At 46.7% G+C, this 27647-nt stretch overlaps 1 protein-coding gene and 1 long non-coding RNA gene across 3 annotated transcripts; both read right to left on the reverse strand.

Annotated features, from left to right (window-relative positions):
• Positions 1 to 6781: 6781 nt before the first annotated feature.
• On the reverse strand, positions 6782 to 15880 carry ice1 (KIAA0947-like (H. sapiens)). Its single transcript, XM_024143421.2, has 7 exons — positions 14047 to 15880; positions 12152 to 12289; positions 10606 to 10766; positions 10243 to 10433; positions 9274 to 9374; positions 9066 to 9164; positions 6782 to 7250 (listed from the first exon to the last, which is right to left on the reverse strand). The coding sequence occupies exons 1-7, from the start codon at positions 15635 to 15637 to the stop codon at positions 7069 to 7071; spliced, it is 2463 nt and encodes an 820-aa protein (XP_023999189.1). The 5' UTR covers positions 15638 to 15880; the 3' UTR covers positions 6782 to 7068.
• Positions 15881 to 18614: 2734 nt separating this feature from the next.
• LOC139026145 (uncharacterized) lies at positions 18615 to 19794 on the reverse strand. 2 transcript variants are annotated; one of them, XR_011477860.1, is made up of 4 exons: positions 19627 to 19794; positions 18882 to 18911; positions 18713 to 18847; positions 18615 to 18634 (listed from the first exon to the last, which is right to left on the reverse strand). It is a non-coding gene; the product is annotated as an uncharacterized lncRNA (long non-coding RNA). The 2 variants fall into 2 exon arrangements; XR_011477861.1 differs by lacking the exon at positions 18882 to 18911 and having other exon boundaries at positions 19634 to 19791.
• Between the last annotated feature and the right edge of the window lie 7853 nt (positions 19795 to 27647).

Consider the following 27647-nt stretch of genomic DNA (forward strand, 5'->3'; position numbering starts at 1 on the left):
TCCCGTATCCGGTGTAACCCCTCCACACCCTAATCCCTAGTCCTTAACCCCTCCACACCCCTAACCCTAGCTCCTAACCCCTAGCTCCTAACCCCTAGCTCCTAACCCCTAGTCCTTAACCCCTCCACACCCCTAACCCCTAGCTCCTAAACCCTAGCTCCTAACCCCTAGCTCCTAATCCTTAGTCCTTAACACCACCACAACCCTAAACCCTAGCTCCTAGCTCCTAACCCCTAGTCCTTAACACCTCCACACCCTAACCCCTAGCTCCTAACCCCTAGCTCCTAACCCCTAGTCCTTAACACCTCCATAGCCCTAACTCCTAGCTCCTAACCCTAGCTCCTAACCCCTAGCTCCTAATCCTTAGTCCTTAACACCACCACAACCCTAAACCCTAGCTCCTAGCTCCTAACCCCTAGGTCCATTGCCACTTGTACAGATCTGAAAGGATTTTCTAGGTCCAAGAATGTTGCTTATCAGAGGGCAAGGTGAAGCAGCATCTCATTTGCTGTTACCTATCCATACCTTTTAGATCTGACTCCTTGAACCCTGCTGTGGACTGAACTTCTGGGACTCGTTTAGCCCTAGCTCCTAACCCCTAGGTCCTTTTAGATCTGACACCTTGAACCCTGCTGTGGACTGAACTTCTGGGACTCGTTTAGCCCCTAACCCCTAGGCCCTAGGTCCTTTTAGATCTGACACCTTGAACCCTGCTGTGGACTGACTTGTGGGACTCGTTTTAATGTCCGTGTTATTGATCTGTTGGTTAACTCATTACGTTCCCCTTGATGCTCTGTTTCCGGTTCTATATGTGAAGCATGACTTTGTAAATATGATGTTCAGATCCTGTTTTGTGACGCTCGTTGTGTACAATATAAATGTCCCTTTTTTTTGTAAATGTTTTGTAAATGGTCACTGTTACAGAGCCTATTTCTATTTAATTTGACAAATTAAAATCTAACGGGTAAGCATTGTTTAATAATATGATCCAATTATTGTCTCATGGAAGACTGCTCTCCTTCTCCCCATTATCCATCCATCCATCATCCATCCATCCATTATCCATCATAATAATATAATCCAATTATTGTCTCATGGAGGACTGCTCTCCTCCACATTGATCATCCATCCAGCATTCATCCATCATTCATCATCCATCCAGCATCCATCATTCATCATCCAGCATCCATCCATCATCCTTCCATGCACTGCTCTGTCTTGACCTTTAAAAGGTCATTATTACTGACCAGTCAAACTAAATGGGGATAGTGGGGAAAAGCCTGTCCATTAAAAAAAGCTAACTTGTTTCTTCAGAATCACATTTATTTACAAGTACATTTACACATCCTCAGAATGTTACCTGGTGATATGGTGCTGCTAGTGTTAGACAGCATACTCAGAATGTTACCTGGTGATATGTGCTGCTAGACAACATACTCAGAATGTTACCTGGTGATATGGTGTTGTTAGACACATACTCAGATTTACTGTGAATGTGCTGTTAGACAACATACTCAGAATGTTACCTGGTGATATGGTGCTGCTAGACAACATACTCAGAATGTTACCTGGTGGTATGGTGCTGCTATGATAGACAACTACTCAGAATGTTACCTGGTGATATGGTGCTGTTAGTGATAGACAACAGACTCAATGTTACCTGTGATATGGTGCTGCTAGACAACATACTCAGAATGTTACCTGGTGATATGTGGTGTAGACAACATACTCAGAATGTTACCGGTGATATGGTGCGTTAGACACATACTCAGAATGTTACCTGGTGATATGGTGCTGTTAGTGATAGACAACAGACTCAATGTTACCTGGTGATATGGTGCTGTTAGACAACATACTCAGAATGTTACCTGGTGATATGGTGCTGTTAGACAACATACTCAGAATGTTACCTGTGAATATGGTGCGTTAGACAACATACTCAGAATGTTACCGTGTATGTTTGTAGACAACATACTCAGAATGTTACCTGGTGATATGTGCTGCTAAACAACATACTCAGAATGTTACCTGGTGATATGGTGCTGTTAGACAACATACTCAGAATGTTACCTGGTGATATGGTGGCTGATAGACAACATACTCAGAATATTACCTGGTGATATGGTGCTGCTAGACAACATACTCAGATTGTTAACCTGGTGATATGGTGCTGATAGACAACATCCTCAGAATGTGTACCTGGTGATATGGTGCTGCTAGAGTGATAGACAACATACTCAGAATGTTACCTGGTGATATGGTGCTGTTAGACAACATACTTCAGAATGTTACCTGGTGATATGGTGCTGTTAGACAACATACTCAGAATGTTACCTGTGTGATATGGTGTCTGCTAGTGATAGACAACATACTCAGAATGTTACCTGGTGAATATGGTGCTGAGACAAACATACTCAGAATGTTACCTGTGATATGGTGCTGTTAGACAAACATACTCAGGATGTTACCTGGTGATATGGTGCTGTTAGACAACATACTCAGAATGTTACCTGGTGATTATGGTGCTTTAGTGATAGACAACACATACTCAGAATGTTACTGGTGATATGGTGCTGCTAGACAACATACTCAGAATGTTACCTGGTGATGATGGTGCTGTTTAGTGATAGACAACATAATCAGAATGTTACCTAGTGATATTGGGTGCTGCTAGTGTTGGACAACATACTCAGAATGTTACCTGGTGATATGTGTTGTTAGACAACATACTCAGTATGTTACCTGGTGATATGGTGCTGTTAGACAACATACTCAGATTGTACCTGGTGATATTAGGTGCTGCTAGTGTTGGACAACATACTCAGAATGGTTACCTGGTGATATGTGTTGTTAGACAACATACTCGAGTATGTTACCTGGTGATATGGTGCTGTCAGACAACATACTCAGATGTTACCTGGTGATATGGTGCTGCTGCTAAGACAACATACTCAGAATGTTACCTGGTGATATGGTGCTGCTAGACAACATACTCAGAATGTTACCTGGTGATTATGGTGCCTGTTTAGACAACATACTCAGAATGTTACCTGGTGATTATGGTGCTGCTAGACAACATACTCAGAATGTTACCTGGTGATATGGTGCTGTTAGACAACATACTCAGAATGTTACCTGGTGATAATGGTGCTGCTAGACAACATACTCAGAATGTTACCTGGTGATATGGTGCTGCTAGACAACATACTCAGAATGTTACCTGGTGATAGGTGGCTGCCTAGACAACATACTCAGAATGTTACCTGGTGATATGGGGCTGCTAGACAACATACTCAGAATGTTACCTGGTGATATTGCCTGCTGCAGCCAAGGGGAGGAGAGAGAGGACTGTTATGGTATGCTGTTGGTCTGCAACTGGGTCCTGGTATGGTATGCTGTGGTCTGACAAGGTCCTGGATTATGCTGTGGTTGCACTGGGTCCTGTTATGGTAACTGTTGGTCTGCACAAGGTCCTGTTATGGTATACTGCTTGGTCTGCACTGGGTCCTGTTATGGTATACTGTTGTCTGCACAAGGTCCTGTTATGGTATACTGTTGGTGCACTGGTCCTGGTATACTGTTGGTCTGCACAGGCCTGGCTATGGTAATGCTGTTGGTCTGCACTGGTCCTGTTTAGGTATGCTGTGGTCTGCACTGAATCTGTTATGGTATACTGTTGGTCTGCACTGGGTCCTGTTATGGTATGCGTTTGGTCTGCACTGGGTCCTGTTATGGTATGCTGTTGGTCTGCACTGGGTCCTGTTATGGTATGCTGTTGGTCTGCACTGGGTCCTGTTATGGTATGCTGTTGGTCTGCCACTGGTCCTGTATGGTATGCTTGTTGGTCTGCACTGGGTCCTGTTATAGGTATGCTGTTGGTCTGCACTGGTCCTGATGTATGCTGTTGGTCTCACGGGTCCTGTTATGGTATGCTGTTTGGTCTGCACTGAGGTCCTGTTAGGGGTGCTGTGGCTGCACACTGGGTCCTGGTATGCTGTTGGTCTGCACTGGGTCCTGTGCTGGCTGCACTGGTCTGTATGCGTTGGTCTGCATTGGGTCCTGTTATGGTATGCTGTTGGTCTGCACTGGTCCTGTTATGGGTATGCTGTTGGTCTGCACTGGGTCCTGGTATGCTGTTGGTTTGCACTGGGTCCTGTTATGGATACTGTTGGTCTGCACTGGGTCCTGTTATGGTATGCTGTTGGTCTGCACTGGGTCCTGTTAGGTGTATTGCTGTTGGTTCGCACGGGGTCCTGCGTATGGTATGTGTTGGTCTGCACTGAGGTCCTGTTATGTATTCTAATAGATTTCATTTAATAATAAATAATACTTGTCAGAGTTTTCTGTAGGCTGAACAAACACATGTCTTTCAATGTCAGAAAACAGTTTCATTGCTTCAGCTTTCTGGGTTTAGGGTTGTCGTTCAAAAACGTGTGGTTCTGCTTCTCAGAAGGCCTTGTGAAACAGCAGAGAGAACATCAACCGGTCTCATAACATCTCTGTCACCCTCGGCGATGACATCATCCAAGGTACAAATAACAGAGTAGTGTTCCTCAACAGGGCTGCCCTCCCAAATGACAACCTGTTCCCTATGTAGTGCTACTACTTATAGCCAGGGCCCTATGGCCATATCCCTTATTTGCCCTACTCTATAGTGCACTACTTTTAGATCCAGGGTGCCCACAGGGCGACTATGTAGGGGAATTAGGGTGCCATTTGGTACATATCCTCAGTCTCCTACTGCAGGAAGGTACATTCCACTTCTCCTACAGAGGACAGGACAAATGATTGGACAACACAGCAGGCCTGTAAAGAGCTCAAAGGTAAGGATTTTAAACAGCCCTGAAGACCTCTAGTCATCAGGTTGGAGAGCGTTGGAAAGATATCGCAATGCTGATCAGATTCATCAATAGGGCCGTGGGTTCCTCTTACGGAGCACTGTAACACACAGGCCTAGTCTTGTGTGTGATTTCATATGGTGCTTCATTTCCCTTTGATAGATCTGGACATGGTGGATACAGTTCAGCTTTGATGAGATTGGACATGGTGATACGGACACGGTGATACGGACACGGTGGATCACATGTGTAGTTCAGCTTTAAGATCTGGCATGGTGAGACTACGTATCAGCTTTGATAGAGTCTGGGATCATGTGTGGCATTACGGTTCAGCTTTGATAGATCTAGGACATGCGTGGATACGGACATGGTGGATACGTTCAGCTTTGATAGATCTGGGACAGGTGAGAGTACAGTTCAGCTTTGATAGATTGGGACACATGTGGATACGATCAGCTTTGATAGATCTGGGACATGGTGGATACAGTTCAGCTTTGATAGATCTGGCGACATGGTGGATACAGGTTCAGCTTTGATAGATCTGGACATGTGGATACGGACATGGTGGATACGGTTCAGCTTGTGATAGATCTGGGACACGGTGGATACGGACATGGTGGATACGGTTCAGCTTTGATAGATCGGGACATGGTGGATAGGACATGGTGGATACGGTTCAGCTTTGATAGATCTAGGGACATGCTGGATACGGTTCAGCTTTGATAGATCTGGGACATGGTGATACAGATTCAGCTTTTGATAATCTGGAGACTGGTGGATCGGGACATGGTGGTTACAGTTCAGCTTTGATAGATCTGGGACATGCGTGGATACGGTTCAGCTTTGATAGATCTGGGACATGGTGGATACGGACATGGTGGATACGGTTAGCTTTGATAGATCTGGGACACGGTGGATACGGACAGGCTGACGGTTCAGCTTTGATAGATCTGGGACATGGTGGATATCGGACATGGTGGATACGGTTCAGCTTTGATAGATCTGGACATGGTGGATACGGTTCAGCTTTGATAGATCTGGGACATGGTGGATACGGACATGGTGGACTACGGTTCAGCTTTGATAGATCTGGGACACGGTGGATACGGACATGGTGGATATGGTTCAGCTTTGATAGATCCTAGGACATGGTGGATACGTTCAGCTTTGATAGATCTGGGACATGGTGGATACAGTTCAGCTTTGATAGATCTTGGACATGGTGGATACGGTTCAGCTTTGATAAGATCTGGGACATGGGTGTGGATACGTTCAGCTTTGATAGATTCTGGGACATGGTGGATACAGTTCAGCTTTGATAGATCTGGACATGGTGGATACCAGTTCAGCTTTGATAGACTGCGGACATGGTGGATCGGACATGGTGGATACAGTTCGCTTGATAGATCTGGGACATGGTGGATACGGATCAGCTTTGATAGATCTGGGACATGGTGGATACAGGACATGTGGATACGGTTCAGCTTTGATAGATCTGGGACATGGTGGATACGTTCAGCTTTGATAGATCTGGACACGGTGGATCCAGGTGGATACGGTTCAGCTTTGATAGATCTGGGACATGGTGGATACGGACATGGTGGATACGGTATCAGCTTTGTAGATCTGGGGACATGGTGGATACGGATCAGCGTTTGATAGATCTGGGACATGGTGGATACGGGTTCAGCTTTGATAATCTGGACATGGTGGATCAGACATGGTGGATACGTGAGCTTTGATTAGATCTGGGACACGGTGGATACAGACATGGTGGATACGGTTCAAGCTTTGATAGATCTGGACATGGTGGATACGGTCAGCTTTGATAGATCGTGGGCATGGTGGATACAGACATGGTGGGATACGGTTCAGCTTGATAGATCTGGGACCATGGTGGATACGGTTCAGCTTTGATAGATCTGGACATGGTGGATATTAGGAGCTAGGGGTTAGGAGCTAGGGATTAGGTGTGTGAAGGGGTTAAGGACTAGGGATTAGGGGTGTGGAGGGGTTAAGGACTAGGGATTAGGAGCTAGGGGTTAGGAGCTAGGGATTAGGAGCTAGGGATTAGGAGCTAGGGATTAGGGACTAGGGGTTAAGGACTAGGGACTAGGGGTTAAGAGCTAGGGATTAGGAGTGTGGAGGGGTTAAGGACTAGGGATTAGGAGCTAGAGGTTAGGAGTGTGGAGGGGTTAAGGACTAGGGATTAGGAGCTAGGTTTTAGGGACTAGGGTTTGATGTGTCGGCAGAGCGAGGCGATCTGTGTGATGCAGCTGGTGACAGCGGGGGGGACGGGCTGGGTGGTCTCTCCTCGCCATGACGCCAGCGCAGCCAGAGCCTCCTTGGGGTTGCTAGGCGACAGGTCGTAGACGGTRTAGACAGCTGCCAGCTGGACCTCCCAGGGAACACCTGGAAATGACATCACAGAGACTCATTGGTTGGCCATCTGTCCAATACAGACACACAGATCTGTCCAGTCTCATCTGTAAAAACAAAACAAAAAGTAATTCTGCTCAGATGAGACTGGACAGATGTCTGCCCAGTCCCGATCCTGCCCAGTCCCGATCCTGCCCAGTCCCGCCTGAGCAGAATTACTTTGTGTTTTTAGCAGAAGAGTTAGGGTTCTGGTACATAGTCCATGTAAGAGTTTAGCTACAATTTCAGATATAAGTTTCTAATTTAGTCAGAATGTGTTTTTTTTGCACGTAAAGTGTACTGTTAGCTAGCAACGTTAGCTTGCTGGCTCGCTAGCTAACGTTACGTGTATGATCTTTGTAGTAATATTATTTGAATGAGAATCCATTTGCATTGCTAGTTCTAGCCTAATGTTAGCTAGCTAACGTTGACCCTAGCTGTTAGCTTTAGCTACATGCAGATTCATACTAACCATGACAATGTTTTGTATTGGTAGTAGTATGAGTTGGGATTATGCCGGGGTCATAGTTTAGCTAGCTAGCTACATGTCTAAACAAAATGGTTCCTCAACTGTAGTGTATGATATACCATTATCTAGCTCTGAGTCCTCTCGCTTTCATCAATGTAAAAAAAAAAATACTATTTCAAACGTTGCTACATAAGACCGAGTCGAGGCGGTCGGTCACAATTTCTCTCTATACTCGCAGGGGCAGAACCAATCATTCTAAACCAATTTAGAGGGGCGAAATACTAGTGCTGTAAACTTAAAGTTTGGTACGGAGAGTCCCTCCTACTTCTGTCCCTCTTTTTAAGTGTATTCATTTTATCCGGATTGTTTACCTCGTCATATACATTTAAGAATCACACTATGAATTTCATTCTTAATAGCCAGAAGGGAGAGACAAGGGAAGCATTAAACTAACACGTTCAGCCTGGCAGTATATTCATCCTGAACAATAGATATTCTGCCGGGCCTCCCGGGTGGGCAGTGGTCTAAGGCACTGCACTCGCAGTGCTAGCTGTGCACCACACGACTGGGTTCGAGCCAGGCTCTGTCGCAGCCGACCGCGACCCGGGAGGCTCAGGGGGACATTGGCCCAGCGTTGTCTGGGTTAGCGACTCCTGTGCCGGCGCAGTGCACGCTGACCAGGTCGCCAGGTGTACGGTGTTTCCTACGAACACATTGGTGCGGCTGGCTTCCGGTTTGGATGCGCGCTGTGTTAAGAAGCAGTGCGGCTTGGTTGGGTTGTGTTTTGGAGGACGCATGGCTCTCGACCTTCGCCTCTCCGAGCCCGTGCGGGAGTTGCAGTGATGAGACAAGACTAACTACCAATTGGATACCGGAAATAGGGGAGAAAAACAAAGAAACAAAAAGATTTCTGGCGGTTAAAGCGACGGGGAAGTTAGTCCGCCTGAGCAGAATGGACTGACGTTAGTTCCCGTCAGCAGAATGACTCTGAGTTAGTCCGTCCGGCAGAACGACTGACGTCAGTCCGTCCGAGCAGAATGACTGACGTCAGTCCGTCCGAGCAGAATGACTGACGTCAGTCCGTCCGAGCAGAATGACTGACGTTAGTCCGTCAGAGCAGAATGACTGACGTTAGTCCGTCCGAGCAGAACGACTGACGTTAGTCCGTCAGAGCAGAATGACTGACGTTAGTCCGTCCGAGCAGAACGACTGACGTCAGTCCGTCTGAGCAGAACGACTGACGTTAGTCCGTCTGAGCAGAATGACTGACGTTAGTCCGTCTGAGTAGAACGACTGATGAAATATCGATGAACCATTTCAGAAGCTTCCCAGTAGATTACCTTCTGACTGTCCATGTCTGGCGAACGTGTTGATGACCCTGGCGATGTTCTTCACAGACGAGCCACATCGCTCCTTTATCCCCAGCTGCCCAAGGCGTCCTAACGAGGTGGTTCTCATGGTTACGCTTCATTGGTCAGTACAAATTATATATATATTTTWAAAAAAGTGTTTAATGAAACCATTCTACACAGAACAAACTCCACCCACCTATGAGTCTGAGGACTGCAGCCACAGTGACATCCTGGATGGGTGTTTGTCTGGATCTGGGCTGGGTCACCCAGGAGTTCATTACCGGCCACAGCTCTTTACTTTAAAACAGGAAGACACAGAACAGTCTGTCATGTCTATATCCACTGCATCTACTGTCTACAGTCTGTCATGTTGTCTCTATATCCACTGCATCTACTGTCTACAGTCTGTCATGTTGTCTCCATGTCCACTGCAGTGTGCTAGCCATGCTAATCGCTAGCCATGCTAATCGCTAGCCATGCTAATCGCTAGCCATGCTAATCGCTAGCCATGCTAATCGAAGCCATGCTAATCGCTAGCCATGCTAATCGAAGCTGTTAAATGTTAAAAGATGTACTATGCAGAAATCTCTCCGCCATTTTCTGGTTGCTAAAATTCTAAGTTTGATTGTTTTTGTGACCAAATAAAGCCTGTACAGTGTAGAGAATCATTGTACCATCTAAATCGCTGYTTCTTTTCTAGAACCATATTTTCCATAACTGTTTATAGCTGGTGTACAAAACCGAAAGTAAAAAGACGCAAAAATTTAACTTAAGCCCGGAAGCATAGAAATAGTGACATAGAACAGATCTACCTCTTCTTAGACTGGCTTTCAATGAGAACGACAGATCTACAACTCACATTTCTATGTGAATTTGGTGAGGTCACCTAAAAAGTGACATCTACAGTCTAAGTCAATGGAGCTAACTGGCTGAGTTGGCTACATAAATTATCTAACCATCTTCAACGGTTCMCAAAATCATTTTTAGGTTGTTTCCCCCTCCCCCACATGCTGTCTAGCTAGATGAATATTTATCTGGATGGATAATGACATTAAAGAGTTTACTAAATGTATGCATCTGGTTTTGTCTTCATTGTTTTGTTAGCCGGTGAATTTCAGTCCAGCTGTGGCAGTCAACAACAATCAATAGCAGGCCTGCTTTGTACCTCAGTAGGTTGTCATGGGTCCACTGCCAGTGTGTTTGAGAGCAGAGCAGCTCCAGGGTGAAGATGTGTTGCCAGGCAACAGGGTTCAGGTCCTCTCCCTGTCGCGGGTGTTTCTGGAAGGTCATCTCAGCTGCATCTCTGACGGACGTCAACGTACGGGAAACCAACTGATCCACGTCACTAGGAGGACTCTGGGGACACAGACATGGCAGGAAGTCAAAACTCACAATACACAAACAGGAAATGGCCTTCCCAGTGACAGAATACTGRCAACTCTTCCCTCTGTTAATTGATCAAAAGGTGGAGACCAATAGATCCATAACCTGTTCATGACCACAGACCAAGCGTATAGAGATGCCATACCTTCTCCCATCCCAGGTAAGCAGTTAGGCAGTGGAGCACCTCTCCTTGAGCTTTGACCTTGGTGACCGTGTGGATGGCCTGGCACACTACAGTCCTGCAGGAGAACACATTGGGCCACGTGGTCACCATGAACAGAACCAGCTTGGCTGACTCAGGCAAATCTGGGGGGGGGAGACAAGAACAGAAACAAAGTCAACTCGGGCTGTGAAGTCACGTCAGTCAACTCAAGCTGTAAGCAGCTGTAAACGTCAGTCAACTCAAGCTATTCAATGAAGCCATGTTACCTTCTCTAAGGACGCCGTAAGCCAGGATGTGTTTATAAAAAAAATGTAACCCCTTTCCCGCCCAATTTCGTGGTATCCAATTGGTAGTAGGGTCAGTCTTGTCTCATCACTGCAACTCCGTACGGACTCGGGAGAGGTCGAGAGCCATGCGTCCTCCGAAACACAAGCCAACCAAGCCGCACTGCTTCTTAACACAGCGCGTATCACACCGGAAGCCAGCCGCACCAATGTGTCGGAGGAAACACCGTACACCTGGTCACGTGCACTGCGCCCGGCCCGCCACAGGAGTGCGTAGTGCGCGATGAGACAAGGATATCCCTGCCGGCCAAACCCTCCCCTAACCCGGACGAAGCTGGGACAATTGTGCGCCGCCCCATGGACCTCCGGTCGCGGCCGGCTGCGACAGAGCCTGGGCTCGAACCCAGAATCTCTGGTGGCACAGCTAGCACTGCGATGCAGTGCCTTAGACCACTGCGCCACCCGGGAGGACCTTAGTCAGGATGTGTTACCTTCTCTAAGGACGTCGTAGGCCAGGATGTGTTACCTTCTCTAAGGACAGTAGGCCAGGATGTGCTACCTTCTCTAAGGATGAGAGCCGGATGTGTACCTTCTCAAGGACGCCGTAGGCCAGGATGTGTTACTTTCTCTAAGGAAGCCGTACCCAGGATATGTTACTTCTCTAAGGATGCTGTGCCAGGATGTACCTTCTCTAAGGATGCTGTAGGCCAGGATGTGCCTTCTCTAAGGATGCTGTAGGCAGGATGTACCTTCTCTAAGGATGCTGTAGGCCAGGATGTGTACCTTCTCTAAGGATGCTGTAGGCCAGGATGTGTTACCTTCTCTAAGGATGCTGTAGGCCAGGATGTGTTACCTTCTCTAAGGATGCTGTAGGCCAGGATGTGTTACCTTCTCTAAGGAGCTGTAGGCCAGGATGTACCTTCTCTAAGGATGCTGTAGGCCAGGATGTGTTACCTCTCTAAGGATGCTGTAGGCCAGGATGTACCTTCTCTAAGGATGCTGTAGGCCAGGATGTACCTTCTCTAAGGATGCTGTAGGCCAGGATGTGACCTTCTCTAAGGATGCTGTAGGCCAGGATGTTTACCTCTCTAAGGATGCTGTAGGGCCAGGATGTACCTTCTCTAAGGATGCTGTAGGCCAGATATACCTTCTCTAAGGATGCTGTAGGCCAGGTGTACCTTCTCTAAGGATGCTGTGGCCAGGATATACCTTCTCTAAGGATGCTGTAGGCCAGGATGTGTTACCTTCTCTAAGGATGCTGTAGGCCAGGATGTGTGCTCTGTCCCAGTCCCTCCTCTGTCGGCACAGAGCAGTGTAGACTCTAACCAGAGCCTGGAGGTGAGACCCAGGCAGCTGGGTCCTCTCAGTCTTCAGCTTAGTCACATCACCGACATCAGATCATCTGCCAGAGGCTGACAAGTCACAGGACAACCATGTACCAATGATTCACAGGACAACCATGTACCAATGATTCACAGGACAACCATGTACCAATGATTCACAGGACAACCATGTAAGAGGTGTTTACGTCTACAAATTAACTTTTTAGGGATAGGGGGCAGCATTTTCACTTTGGATGAATAGCGTGCCCAGAGTGAACTGCCTCCTACTCTGTCCCAGATGCTAATATATGCATATTATTATTATTATTGGATATAAAACACTCTGAAGTTTCTAAAACTGTTTGAATGATGTCTGTGAGTATAACAAAACTCATATGGCAGGCAAAAACCTGAGAAGAAATCCAAACAGGAAGTGAGAATTCTGAGGCTGGTCGATTTTCAACTCATTGCCTATTGAAATCCCAGTGGGATATGGATCTGTTTGCACTTCCTACGCCTTCCACTAGATGTCAACAGTCTGTAGAACGTTGAATGAAGCTTCTACTGTGATGTTGAGCCGGATGGGAGCTCTTTGAGTCAGTGGTCTGGCAGAATGCCAGTTCCTGGTCACGCGCATTCCACATGATATCGACTTGCGTTCCAATACTTCTATAGACACAAAGGAATTCTCYGGTTGGAACGTTATTGGATATATATGATAACAACATCCTGAAGATTGATTCTATACTTAGTTTGACCAGTTTATTCGACCTGTAATATAACTTTTTGAAGTTTTCATCCGACGTTCGCCTGGATCTGCGCGAGCGTTTGGATATGTGTACTAAACGTGCTAACAAAAGTAGCTACTTGGACATAAATAATGGATATTATCGAACAAAACAACAATTTATTGTGGAACTAGGATTCCTGGGAGTGCATTCTGATGAAAATCAAAGGTAAGGGAATATTTATGATGTAATTTCGTATTTCTGTTGACTCCAACATGGCGGAGAAATGTTGTTAAATCTGAGCGCCGTCTCAGATTATTGCATGGTGTGCTTTTTCCGTAAAGTTTTTTTGAAATCTGACACAGCGGTTGCATTAAGAACAAGTGTATCTTTAATTCTATGTAAACATGTATCTTTCATCAAAGTGTATGATGAGTATTTCTGTTATTAGATGAGGCTCTCTGCAATTTCTCTGGATATTTTGGAGGCATTTCTGAACATGGCGCCAATCTAAACTGAGATTTTTTTATATAAATATGCACATTATCRAACAAAACATAAATGTATTGTGTAACATGAGGTCCTATGAGTGTCATCTGATGAAGATCATCAAAGGTTAGTGATTAATTTTATCTCTATTTCTGCTTTTTGTGACTCCTCTCTTTGGCTGGAAAAATGGCTGTGTGTTTTTTTGACTTGGCGGTGATCTTACATAATCATATGTTGTGTTTTCGCTGTGAAACATTTTTTTTTAAATCGATGGGTAGATTAACAAGATGTTTATCTGTCATTTGCTGTATTGGACTTGTTAATGTGTGAAAGTTACATATTTCCCGCGCTGCCTTTTCAGCGGAATGTTGTCAGGGGTTCCGCTAGCGGAACGTGTGTCCTAGAAAGGTTAAAAGGATACTTTAGGATCTCTGCTAGCAGATACCATAGACTTCTAGTCATTGTGCTAACGCTAGTTAGCAATTGTGCTAGAGCTAGTTAGCAACTACGTTCAAACTACTCTGGGGATGTAAATAAAGGGTCTCATTGCCAAAATCCAGAAGCATACCTTTAAAAGATACTAAGGTAAATATGCTATGTAGACGCCGAGGCAAAGCTGTACGTGACTAACCTGATTGTTTGAGAACTCAGAGAGGACCGCCTTCTCCTCATCCCGTAACACAGGCTTCCTAGACAGATTCCCAACAAACAGGTGACTCTTGATGACAGGCAACAGGTCAAAACACTGGGCTGCTATCTTCTCTAAGGCCTGGGATACGGAGGCTTCGCCTGCTGGTTTCCCAACCAGTTTCTCCTTCTCTGTAGGCTGTGAAGAACTCCCATGTTGAGGTGTCCTGAGCAGTCGGTCAGGACTGGCTGATGTCGTGGAGGATATCTCCTTAGCAGCAGGGCCTGCCGTCGCCCCGGCAGGGCCGGGRGAGCAGTTATCMAGCCTCAGTCTTTTGGCACTCTTTGGTAGAAGCATGTTGACTCCACTTCGCTTCCCTCTTTGYTCTGTTTTGGTGAAAGCCGTGGACGAGGAGTTGATGGTTTTGAAGCCAGATATCTGACTGACAGAGCTGGAGGGTGTTGTCCCCGTCTCAGCAGCAGACATACAGAGGTTTCCTCGGAGGATACTGAGGGTCCAGGCACGKGCAGACAGTTCTGGATACATGCTGTCTAGAATCCTCATGGAGTTCTCCTGGGCGGGACTAGTGGAGGAAGAGGAGGGGCTGAAGGCAGGAAGTCTCCCTGGAACAGGAACAGCGTGTTTAGGAGTGGCTGAACCAAACTGTAGTGGTGAGGAAGGGGTGGTTCGAGACGGGGAGCTCAACATCTGACCATCRGGTGCTGTTTGRGACCCCACAGGGGAAAGAGGTCCTGCCATTGGTGRGGGAMAGGACAGTTTACCAATCCCCTGTCTTGGATTGCCAGGTTTTACCGGTCTCGGAGGAGTTACAGTGAGAGGCATCAGAAGAGGACGTAGTGGAGGACCCACTTCAAAGCGAACCTTCCCAATAGGAACTTTCCATGTGGGTTCTGGGGAGCGGCCCACAGGCAAGGCTGCTGTGGGTTCTGGGAAGTGGCCCACAGGCAAGACTGGCCTGATCCCTTCCCTCATGTCAGGGCTGAGTCTTTCAATAATAACTTTACATGAAACGGTTTGCTGGCCGTCCCTGAGAGCCGCGCCGTCTTTCACTGAGCTGGTTTGGACTGTGTTTGATCTAACAAGACTCTTCCTGACACGCCCGYTTCTAGTACTGATCATCTCAGTCTGGGCTTTTCCACCTAGTTTCTCAGACCCTTCATCTGTCAGCTGGGACTCAGACCTTGACTCAGAGATGCAGTCGGTGGTTGTAGGATGCTTACGCTCAGCTTTCATATCCTGGTGTTGTAGAACATGGACTGGGCGATCACAATCTTTCAGCATCCCGTTGTTCAAAGGCTCGTCACTCTGTAACTCTGTAGGAGACGGTGGACTCCTCACGTCAGACCCTGGGTCTTCAGCATCTTTCTTTCCATTCATCCTCTTCGGTTGTGTACCAGATCTCAGGAGCTTCACGTTCACCACAGGGGAAAGACACATGGGACTATGTAACCTCTTGCACACTGTATGGTTTCTGCTACTCTTAGCGTTGTGTTTCGTTGCCTGGATGTCGTCATGGAGTTCAGAGTTCTTTACAGAGATCATTAAACTGGCAGGAGAGATGTGGACACCAGATTTTAGCAGAGGTGCCAGAGACTTCTGTCAATTGATGATTCCTCTGCCCCAGAGGAATGCACCGTAGGATGACTGGGGGAGACCAGTTCCTTGTAGGATGACTGGGGGAGACCAGTCCTTCTGTAGGATGACTGGGGGAGGCCAGTTCTTCTGTAGGATGACTGGGGAGGCCAGTCTTTCCGTAGGATGACTGGGGAGGCCAGTCCTTCCGTAGGATGACTGGGGGAGGCCAGTCTTCTGTAGGATGACTGGGGAGGCCAGTTCTTCTGTAGGATGACTGGGGAGGGCAGTTCTTCTGTAGGATGACTGGGGGAGGCCAGTTCTTCTGTAGGATGACTGGGGGAGGCCAGTTCTTTCTGTAGGATGGACTGGGGGGGCCAGTCTTCTGTAGGATGACTGGGGGAGGCCGAGTCCTTCCGTAGGATGACTGGGGGAGGTCAGTCTTTCCGTAGGATGACTGGGAGAGACCAGTCCTTCTGTTAGGATGACCGTTGTGGAGACCAGTCTTTCGTAGGATGACTGGGGGAGACCAGTCCTTCCGTAGGGATGACTGGGGGAGACCAGTCCTCCGGGGATGACTGGGGGAGACCAGTTCCTTCGTAGGATGACTGGGGGAGGCCAGTTCTTCTGTAGGATGACTGGGGGAGACCAGTTCTTCTGTAGGATGACTGGGGGAGACCAGTTCTTCTGTAGGATGACTGGGGGAGGCCAGTTCTTCTGTATGATGACTGGGGGAGACCAGTCCTTCTGTAGGATGACTGGGGGAGGCCAGTCCTTCCGTAGGATGACTGGGGGAGGCCAGTCCTTCTGTAGGATGACTGGGGGTGGCCAGTCCTTCCGTAGGATGAATGGGGGAGACCAGTACATCCCCAACCTGTTTCCAAGAGAAACCCCCTTCATCGTCTTTATCTGATTCCTGGCCTGTAAACAACTTGTCTTGTTTATGGGGACATGCTTGAGGAGCCTGTTTCTGATCAGTTGTGTTACATTGAGTGTTTGGAGCCCATTCAGTCAGTTGATCTGGACCAGTCACTGTCTCAGCAGAACACTCAACCAGAGGACTGGGTTTCAGCTGTTTAGTGGTGGGCGTTTGAGACACGCTGGCGTCTCCTGACCGATCTTTAACGCTTTTTATTTTCTCTGAGTCCCCATGGTTGATACTCTGACCCTCCGAGACACAGCCCTTATAACATGGGTTAGTCTCAACCTCCATCTCTGTCATGTCYGGTGAGGAGTCCTGCACTCGTCCTCCTTGTGTCTGGGGGAGTGAGGTCTGAACGCTCCCAGGATGGACAGAGAGGTTGCCTGGAGGCTCGACTGAGTTTGGGAGACACTCCGTGGCTTTGGTAAAGGAAGGTAGATCAATAGAGGAGGTTTGAGTCTCTCCTGATRGGGACTGGAGGGTTTCAGTAGCTGCTTCTACCTGCATGTCTTCCTGTTCACAGACAGACACACGGTTCCTCTCTTTCTCTCCTGAGGTCCCTGTGGCCAGATCAGGGCTTTCTCTCGGAGTAGAATGAATTCTGTCTGATGGTAGTTCCACTGAGGAGTCTGCAGGTTGTTGTCCTGCCAACACAAGGGCCATCTGATTGGCTGGTCCAGGTTGCTGTCCTGCTGTCTGATTGGCTGGTCCTGTAGCGTAGACAGGGTGGTTTCTGTTCTCTAGAGGAGATCTGGTCTCTCCAGCTCCTGACTCCAAGACATCATCCAACCTCTCCTGAGCTGAGGAGCAGGGTAAGGGGGAGAGGACAGGGGGCAGCGGCTTGAACCAGTCCAGGATCTCCTCGACTGATCTACTATGTTTATGGCCTGGAGCTCTAACAGAGTTGTGTTTCTGTCCTGTAGAGCGCTGAGAAGTTGTTCCCAGCAGCTTCTTGAGGAATGGAGAGCTGAAGAGCAAGAACAACAACACAGAGACTCTGTAAGACTCATCAAGAACATTTACAGCATTTTGTTGGTGGCTTGTTCCGCTGAACATCTTCTCTATGTTCTCCGAAAAGAAGAGACTTGGGGTTCTTGTTCATGACATACTCTGTTCTCTCCTGTTCTCAGAAAGATAGAAGACTTGAGGACCAGCTGAAGATGCGTAGCAGGTATTGTCTCTGGTTATAATTCTACTTCTGTAAACGCCTCCAACACTGAATGATATCCACATTAATGTAGATAGTCCTACTTGGCGATGTATGTAACTCAAGTCTTTCCTGTGGATGTGTTATCTATGAGAGACAACAGAGAAGCGAGTGCGTGGATATGTCCACTGAGACAGGAGAAGAGGCGCTGGAGAAAGACCTGCTGAAACACAGGTAAACGTAAATATCTAACGGGGACAAGTAAATCCTCATGGTTCTTGTCTGCAGTGGTTCAACCCACTCAACGAAAGACCATTTTGAATATTGGTGCAAGTGTTTATAGTACGTTCAGGATATTTGATCGTGTGTGTTTGTCTTCTCAGGTGGTCGTTGGACATGTCAGAAGGTAAGCAGAGGAAGTGCAGCAGTTGAAGAGAGGAACAACGCGCAGTGACACCGTATTGTTAAGGGTTCCCGAGCACTGAAAACAAACAAGGGGATGTATAAAGTCCCGGCGGTGTGCTGTACCATGTTTCTACCTTCTGATTTCACAAACAGAAAACACAACTGAAAACACAACTTGGACTGTTTCAAGAGTTTGGCAAATTACTATTATTATCTGCTAGTCCCTGTGGGAACATCAATTTCATGACCTATAAAACTAAACAAAGTCCTTATTGTGATGTGTCACATCGAGCCTGACTCTGGTCCTTGTCTTAACTGGCGAGTGCCTGGTTTTCTGTTTTAGATTCAAAACTCAAAGCAAGAGCGTGACATTACCGGGCTGAAAACAGAGAGAATTCTACTGGAGAACCAGCTTCTTACATCTTCAGGTTTTCATGTTCTCCCTACTTCCACTCGCACTATCAAACCGTGCACTGCTGCATGTTCTCCCTAACTTCCACTACAAACCTGCACTGCTAAAATGTTCTCTCCTACTTCCAGACTACACCTGCACTGCTGCATGTTCTCCTACTTCCACTCCCACTACAACCTGCACTGCTGCGTGTTCTCCCTACTTTCCACTCGGCTACAACTTGCACTGCTGCATGTTCTCCCTACTTCCACTACAACCTGCACTGCTGCATGTTCTCCCTACTTCACTACAACACTGCACTGCTGCAAATGTTCTCCCTACTTTCCACTACAACCTGCACTGCTGCATGTTCTCCCTACTGTCCAACTCAAACCCTGCACTGCTGGCACTGTCTCGCCTACTTCCACTACATAACCTGCACTGCGGCAATGTTCTCCTATTCCACTCACACTACACCGCATGCTCCATGTTCCCCCACTTCCACTCAGCACTAACTGCCACTGCTGATCTTCTTCCTCACACTACACTGCACTGCTGCATTTCTCCGGTACTTCCACTCAGCACTACAACCTGCAGTGCTGGCATGTTCTCTAACTTCCTCCACTACAATGCATGTGCAATGCCACTTCCACTCACATACAACCTCCTGCTGCATGTTCTCCCTACTTTCCACTCACAGCTACAACCTGTGACTGCTGCATGTTCTCGCTACTCTCACCTCACACTACAACCTGCACTGCTGCACTGTTTCTCCCTACTTCCACTCACACTTACAACCTGCACTGCTGCATGTTCTCCCTACTTCCACTCACTACAACCTGACTGCTGCATGTTCTCACCTAACTTCCACTCACACTGCAACCTGCACTGCCTGCATGTTCTCCCTACTTTCCACTCACAGCTACAGACCTGCACTGCTGCAATGTTCTCCCTATCTATGCCAACTCACCAACACAACTGCACTGCTGCATGTTCCTCCTACTCACCCACTACAAACCTGCACTGCTGCATGTTCTCCCTACTTCACTCACACTACAACGCTGGCACTGCTGCATGTTTCTCCTACTTTCCACTCCACACTACAACCTGCACTGCTGCATGTTCTCCCTACTTCCACTCACACTACAACCTGCACTGCTGCATGTTCTCCTACTTCCCACTCACACTACAACCTTCACTGCTGCATGTTCTCCCTACTTCCACCACACTAAACCTGCATGCTGCGTGTTCTCCCTACTTCCACTCACAAACTACACTGACTGCTGCGTGTTCTCCCTACTTCACTCACTACAACCGCACTGCTGCATGTCTCACCTAACTCGCTCACGCTACACCTGCACTGCTGCATGTTCCCTACTTCCACTCACGCTAACAACCTGCACTGCTGCGGTTCTCCCTACTTCCACTCACGCTACAACCTGCACTGGCTGCGGTTTCCCTCCTTTCCACTCACACTACAACTGCACTGCTGCTAAATGTTTCCCTTAAACTTCTCTAGGATATGTGGGACGCTAGCGTCCCAACTTTATGTCCAAAAACCTCATTTGAAATTGGCGCGTTATGTTAGGAAATGCAATTGTCTCAACAAACATCCGTGGAAATGCAGAGAGCCACATCAAATTACAGAAATACTCATCATGAAACATTGATGAAAAGATACAAGTGTTGAACATACGATTAAAGATAAACTTCTCCTTAATGCAACCTGCATGTGTCAGATTTCAAAAAGGGCTTTAACGGTGAAAGCACACTTTGCGATTATGTTAGGTCAGCGCTAGTCACAGAAACCATAACAGCCATTTTCCAAGAAGGAGAGGTGTCACAAAAGACAGAAAATAGCGTTAAAATTATTCCTTACCTTTGATCTTCCACCGGATGGCACTCCCAGGTCTCCATGTTAGACAATAAATGTTTGTTTTGTTCGATAAAGCTCATCTTTATAGTCCAAATACCTCCGTTTTGTCCAGTAATCCAAATGCCAAAGGTGCGAGCACTAAGTCCAGACGAAAAGTCAAAAAAAGTTATATTACAGTTTGTAGAAACATGTCAAACGATGTATAGGAATCAATCTTTAGGATGTTTTTATCATAAATCTCTCATTAATATTCCAACCGGACAATTCCTTTGTCTTTAGAAATGAAAGGGAACAGAAGCTCGCGCGTGACTAAACTAAAGGCTTTCAGCCTGACCACTGATCAATACAGCTCTTATTCGCTCCCCCTTCACAGTAGAAGCCTGAAAACAACATTCTAAAGACTGTTGACATCTAGTGCAAATCTGACCCCATAGAAACTGTATATTGGATAGGCAAATCACTTTTTTTTTAAAGCTGACTAATTCTATGCATATTCTAGCTTCTGGGCCTGAGTAGCAGGCCGTTTACTCTGGGCACCTTATTCATCCAAACCTACTCAATACTGCCCCCGTTCCAAAAGAAGTTAAACCACTCGAGTGTTGCTTTAGCAGTATGCTTAGGGTCATTGTCCTGCTGGAAGGTGAACCTCCTTCCCAGTCTCAATCTCTGGAAGACTGAAACAGGTTTCCCTCTAGAATTTCCCTTTATTTAGCGCCATCTATCATTCCTTCATTCTGACCAGTTTCCCAGTCGCTGCCGATGGAAAAACATTCCCACAGCATGATGCTGCCACCACCAATGCTTCACTGTGGGGATGGTGTCCTCGGGGTGAGGTGTTGGGTTTACACCAGAACATCGCGTTTTCCCTTGAATGGCCAAAATACATTTTAGTCTCATCTGACCAGAGTAACTTCTTCCATATGTTTGGGAAGTCTCCCACATGCCTTTTGGCGAAAACAAACGTGTTTGCTTATTTTGTTCTTTAAGCAATGGCTTTTTCTGGCCACTCTCCGTAAAGCCCGAGCTCTGTGGGTGGTACGTCTTAAAGTGGTCCTGTGGACCGATATCTCCAATCTCCACTGTGGAGCTTTGCAGCTCCTTCAGGGTTATCTTTGGTCTCTTTGTTGCCCTCTGATTATTCCCTCCTTGCCTGGTCTGTGAGTTTTGGTGGCGGCCCTCTCTTGACAGGTTTGTTGTGGTGCCATATTGCTTTAAATTTTTTAATAATGGATTTAATGGTGCTCTGTGGGATGTTCAAAGTTTGATATTTTTTTATAACCCAACCCTGATCTGTACTTCTCCCATAACTTTGTCCCTGACCTGTTTGGAGAGCTCCTTGATCTTCATGGTGCCGCTTGCTTGGTGGTGTTGCAGACTCTGGCCTTTTCAGAACAGGTGTAAATATACTGAGATCATGTGAGCAGATCATGTGACACTTAGAGTGCACACAGGTGGACTTTATTTAACTAATTAATGTGACTTCTGAAGGTAATTGGTTGCACCCAGATCTTATTTAGGGCCTCAATAGCAAAGAGGGTGAATACATACAGTGGGGAGAACAAGTATTTTGAAACACTGCCGATTTTGCAGGTTTTCCTACTTACCAAAGCATGTAGAGGTCCTGTCATTTTTATCATAGGTACACTTCAACTGTGAGAGACGGAATCTAAAAACAAAAATCCAGAAAATCACATTGTATGATTTTTAAGTAATTCATTTTGCACTAAATTCACTTCACTAATTTTTGACTATTTTGTGTAGTCCATTACATGAAATCCAAAATAAAAATCAATTTAAATTAACAGGTTGTAATGCAACAAAATATGGAAAAACGCCAAGGGGGTGAATACTTTTGCAAGGCAACTGTTAAATCGTATTGGGCATATAGCCTACTGCCTCAATCCTCACTAGCTACAGAACTGTTTTTAATTGGTTTACGTTTTCTTAAGTCTGTTTAAAAAAAAATAATTCGATCGTCAAACTCTCAGCTTGCATTTTGAAACCATCAGTGGAGTCCTGACTCAGACAAAAGGATTGGTGGTACCGACTGACTTGTACAGTGAGAGACCGTGTTCTGAGTACAGAAAGTGTTAGGACCTAATTGGTGAATCAGATTTTGCGACCAGTCTGATCATATGGCGTGTAGTATCAACTGGAAAGTGTTAGAGACCGTCTCATTGGCTGTAGTATCGAAGTGGAGACCGTCCATTGCGAGTAACGTTAGTGTTCCCTCTTTGCGAGTACAGTAATAAGACCCTATTGCTAAGTAACTGAAATTTGAACGCCATTGCCCTCTCTTTCTATTCCCAGGAACTGACTAGAGAAACTGGAGACGGAGAAGAAATAAGGTACCTGTAGGTTAGTAGTAGGTAAGTAGTAGTAGTAGCAGGATAGTAAGTAGTAGTTAGTACAGCAGTAGTGAGTAGTAGTAGTCTATAGGAGTAGACAGTAGTAGCTGTAGTAGTAGAGTAGCTAGTCAGTAAGTTAGTGCAGTAGTAGTAAGTAGTAGTGAGTAGTAAGTAGTAGACAGTAGTAGTAGTCAGAAGCAAGCAGATAGTACAGTAGGTAGTGGCAGCAGCATAGTAGTAGCAGTACAGTAGTAGCAATAGTATTAGTAGTAGTTATAGTAGTAGTTATATAGTAGATCAGTAGTATAAGTAGTAAGTAGTAGTTATAGTACAGTAGTATAGTAGTAGCTAGTAGTAAGCAGTAGTAGGTAGGAAAGACTTCAGGTAGTTAGTAGTAGTAGCAGCAGTCAGTAAGTAGCTAGTAGTAGTAGTAGAGGCGTAGTAGTTAAGCAGCAAGCGAGTAGAAGGTAAGTTAGTAAGCCTAGTAGTTGTAGCAGTATAGTAGTAGTAGTAGCAGCAGCATAGTAGTAGTAGTAGGCAGCAGCTAGTAGTAGTTGAGTAGATAGTAGTAGTAGCAGCAGTAGTAGCGAGTAGTAGCAGCATAGTAGAGCGTATAGTAGCAAGCAAGTAGAGCAGTAGTAGGTAGTACAAGCAGTAAGATACAGAGCAAGTAGTAGTAGGTAGGCAGCAGTAGTAAGGTTGGCAGTAGAGTAAGCAAAAAGAGAGCAAAAGTAAGTAGTAGTAGTAGTTATAGTAGTAGTATCAGTAGTAAGCTGAGTGTACAGGGTAGTGCGTTAGTGGAGAGACAGCTACTTGATAGTTTAAGTTAGTACGATATAGTTATAGTAGTAGTGAGCCGTTCTTAGGTCAGCGTACCAGTGTAGTGCATGTAGAGGCAGTAGTAGTACAGTCAGTGAGAGTAAGTAGTAGCATGAGAATTAGCAGTGATAGACACAGTTAGTAGTGTAGTAGTAAGCCGTAGTATACGTATAGTGATACAGCAGCGAGTTAGTTCAGCATATGTATAGTCTAGTAGAAGCAAGCTAGCAGTAGAGAATAGTAGTGTAGCAAGAGTAGTAGTAGTAGTAGTAGTGCAGTAGTAAACAGCTAGTATAGGGTTAGATAAGTATCAGCTATAGTAGTAGCTGTAGTAGTTATCCAGCAGTAGTAGGTTAGTACGTCAAGTCAGCAGTAGCTAGATAAGCATAGCAGTTCAACAGTAGAGTGTAGATAGTAAGTAGTAGTTAGAGTAGTAGAGGAGTAATAGGTATATTTCATAGTAGCTATAGCTCAGATAGCTAGTAGTAGTATAGCACTGATAGATTCAAACAAACACAATATAATAAAGCAGTACAGAAGCAGTAGAAAAAAAAGTAGGATGAAGACAGTATAGTAGCAGCAGTCGTATAGTAGCAGTAGTAGTTACTAGTAGAGCTATATAGTAGCAGTAGTAGTAGTAGTAGAGCATACTAGTCAAGCAGTGTCAGTACAGTAGTAGGTCAGCAGCAGTAGTAAGCAGTCAGTAGTAAGTAAGCAGCTAGTTGTAGCAGTCAGTAGTACAGGTAGTAGTATAGATGTGAGTCATCAGTAGTGGTAGTAATGAGTAAAAGTACCGCGCAGCAGTAGTACAGCTAGTAGTAGTAAGTTTCAGCAGCAGTAAGTAGCAGTAGTAAGTAGTATCAGCAAGTAATAGTAGTAGTAGTAGTAGCAGCTGTAAGTAGTAAGCAGCAGTAGCAGTAGCAAGCAGTAAGTAGTGTAGCAGTAGCAGTAGTAGTAGTAGTGGAGTAGTAGCAGCAGGCAGTAGTTGAGTAAGCAGCAGTTGTAGCAGTAGTAGTAGCAGTTAGTAGTAGTAGCAGTAGTAGTAGTATACAGTAGTAGTAGTAGGCAGTAGTATCAGCAGTAAGCAGTAGTATCAGCAGTAAGCAGTATGTATCAGCAGTAGCAGTAAGTATAGCAGTAGCAAAGTAGTAGTAGCAGCAGTAGTAGCAAGCAGTAATATAGTAGTAGTAGTATCAGCAGTAATAGTAGTAGTAGTAGTAGCAGCTGTAGTAGTAGGCAGCAGTAAGCAGCAGTAGTAGCAGTAGCAGCAGTTGTACAGTAGCAGCAGTTTGTAGTAAGCAGTAGTATAGCAGCAGCAGTAGTTAAAGTAGCAAGTAGTAGTAACTAGCAGCAGTAGTAGCAGTAGTATCAGTAAGTATCAGTAGTAGTAGTAGCAGTACTAGGCAGGCAGTAGTAGTAATCAGTAGTAGTAGCAGTACTAGCAAGCAGTAGTAGTATCAGTAGTAGTAGCAGCAGTAGTAAGTAAGCAGCAGTAGTAACAGTAGTAGTAGTAAGCATCAGTAGTAGCATCAGTAGTAGCAGCAGCAGTAGTAGTTAGTTAGTAGTATCGGGAAAAGCAAGTAGTAGTAGCAGTAGTAAGTAAGTAGTATCACACAGCGTTTGTTAATTAAGTTTCCAATTCATGTCTTTGTTTCAGTATTAAAGCAGCACATCAACTCAAGCAACGGCACCTGAAGAAACAACGGTGGATAAAGGTAGGTTTTTACAAGCACTCATAACGCCAAGTTGATACACAACTAATACCTTTGTGGCGGCAGGTAGCCTAGTGGTCAGGAGCGTTGGTCGGCCAGTAAACCCAAAGGTAGTGTAGTACCTACAGTCGTCACGGTGTTGATACGGGCGGGGGTTGTAAGTAGCATACAAGTCGTCCGGTGTTGAATACGGCGGGGTGTAAGTACCTACAGTCGTCCACGGTGGGGTGTAAGTACCTACAGTCGTCATGTGTGGTTGACGGGGGTGTAGTACCTACAGTCGTCACGGCTGGGAGTGTAGTACCTACAGTCGTCACGGCTGGGGTAGTAGTACCTAACAGTCGTCACGGGCGGGTGTGGAGTACCTACAGTCACCGTCACGGGCGGGGTGTAGTACCTACAGTCGCGGGGTGTAGTAACCTACAGTCGTCGACCGGCGGGGTGTAGTACCTACAGTCGTCAGGCGGGGTGTGTACCTACAGTCGTCACGGCGGGTGGTAGTACCTACAAGTCGTCACGGGGTTGGTGTAGTACCTACAGTCGTCAACGGTGTTGTGTAAGTACCTACAGTCGTCACGGTGTTGTTAGTTACCTACAGTCTCACGGTGTGTGTAGTACCTACAGTCGTTCACGGGGGGTGAGTACCTACATTCGTCACGGTGTTGAACGGTGGGTTAGTACTAAAACAGTCGTCACGGTGGGTGTAGTAACCTACAGTCGTCAACGGTGGGGTGTAGTACCTAACAGTCGTCACAGGTAGGGGTGTAGTACCTACAGTCGTCACGGTGGGGTGTAGTACCTACAGTCGTCACGGTGGGTGTAAGTACACTACAGTCGTCCATGGTGTTGATACGGTGTTGTGTAGTACTACAGTCGTCAGTGTTGTATAGTACCTACAGTCGTCACGGTTTATAGGTGGGGTGTAGTACCTACAGTCGTCACGGTAACAGGGGTTGTAGTACTCTACAGTCCGTCACGGCGGGGTGTATACCTACAGTCGTCACGGCGGGTGTAGTACTACAGTCGTCACGCGGGAGTGGTAAGTACGTACAGTCGTCACGCGGGATGTATACCTACCAAGTCTTCCACGGCCGAAGTCCTATGCGTCGCGATGTAGTACCTACAGTCTCACGGCAGGGTGTAGTACTCTATCGTCACCGGGTGTAGTACTACAAGTCGTTCACGGTGTTGTATAGACCTACAGGTCTCACGGTCGGGTTAGTACCTACAGTCGTCATGGTTTGGATACGAGTTTTGTATAGTACCTAACATGTCAACGGTGTGTATACCTACAGTCGTACGGTGGGAGTGTAATACACGTACATCGTCACGTGGGGTAGTACATACAGTCTCCGGTGTTGTATATACCTACAGTCGTCACGTGGGAGGTGTAGTCGTACAGTCGTCACGAAGGTTAGTACACTAAGTCGTCACGGTGTCTGATAAGACCTACAGTCGTTCACCTTGGTGGGTCGTAGACCTACAGTCCTCAACGGTTTGTATATACCTACAGCGGCTCACAGAGTAGGTGTGTAGCTACCTATCGTCCATGGTTTGATAAGGTGGTTGACAAAGAAAGAATCCACGGCTGACTGACGGATCTGTGGTTGTAGTAGCTCCTCCTCATCACACCGTCCCTGGTATGTATTCAGGACACATTGTAATGATGTCATAATCGATTTAATGGACCTCCCCTGTTACAAAACAGAACCAGAACATCATTAATTCTGTCTCATCTCTCTCACAGCCAGGAGGAAACAGCAGTCAAGACACAAACTACAGAACATGCAGCCACAGTTGAAACCCACAGACCTGACGTACTCCGCGAGCCACGCCCAGCAAACGGACCCGGCCCAGGCCAGACCGGCAAGGGTGACCCGGCAAGGCCACGACCGCGCTAAGAACAGTGACCTCAGCCCACGGACCCGCAGAGCAGTGACCCGGCAGGCGCACGGACCGGCAGGAACATGACCCGCAGGCCACGGACCCGGCAGACAGTGACCCACGGCACGCTCCAGGACCAGGCAAAGGACAATAACCCTCAGGCCACGGACCCAAGAGGAAAGGCCTAAGCCGCCATGGGACACGCGCAGGAACAGTGAACCGCGGCAGGCCACGGACCCAGGCAGTGAACAGTGACCCGCACCAAGACCGCAAGACAACCGACGCCCACGGCCGAAAATAGTGACCCGGCAGACCATGGACCCAGCAGAACAGTGACCGCCAGGCCACGGAACCCCGGCAGAAACAATAACCCGGCATGGGGGGCGGGGGGGCCGGGGGGGGGGGGGGCCAGGGACCAGCAAGGAACAGTGACCCGCCAGGCCCAATGGACCAGCAGGAACAGTGACCCGCCAGGC

This window comes from Salvelinus sp. IW2-2015, unplaced genomic scaffold (genome assembly GCF_002910315.2).
Source record: "Salvelinus sp. IW2-2015 unplaced genomic scaffold, ASM291031v2 Un_scaffold3970, whole genome shotgun sequence".
Lineage (NCBI taxonomy): Eukaryota > Metazoa > Chordata > Actinopteri > Salmoniformes > Salmonidae > Salvelinus > Salvelinus sp. IW2-2015.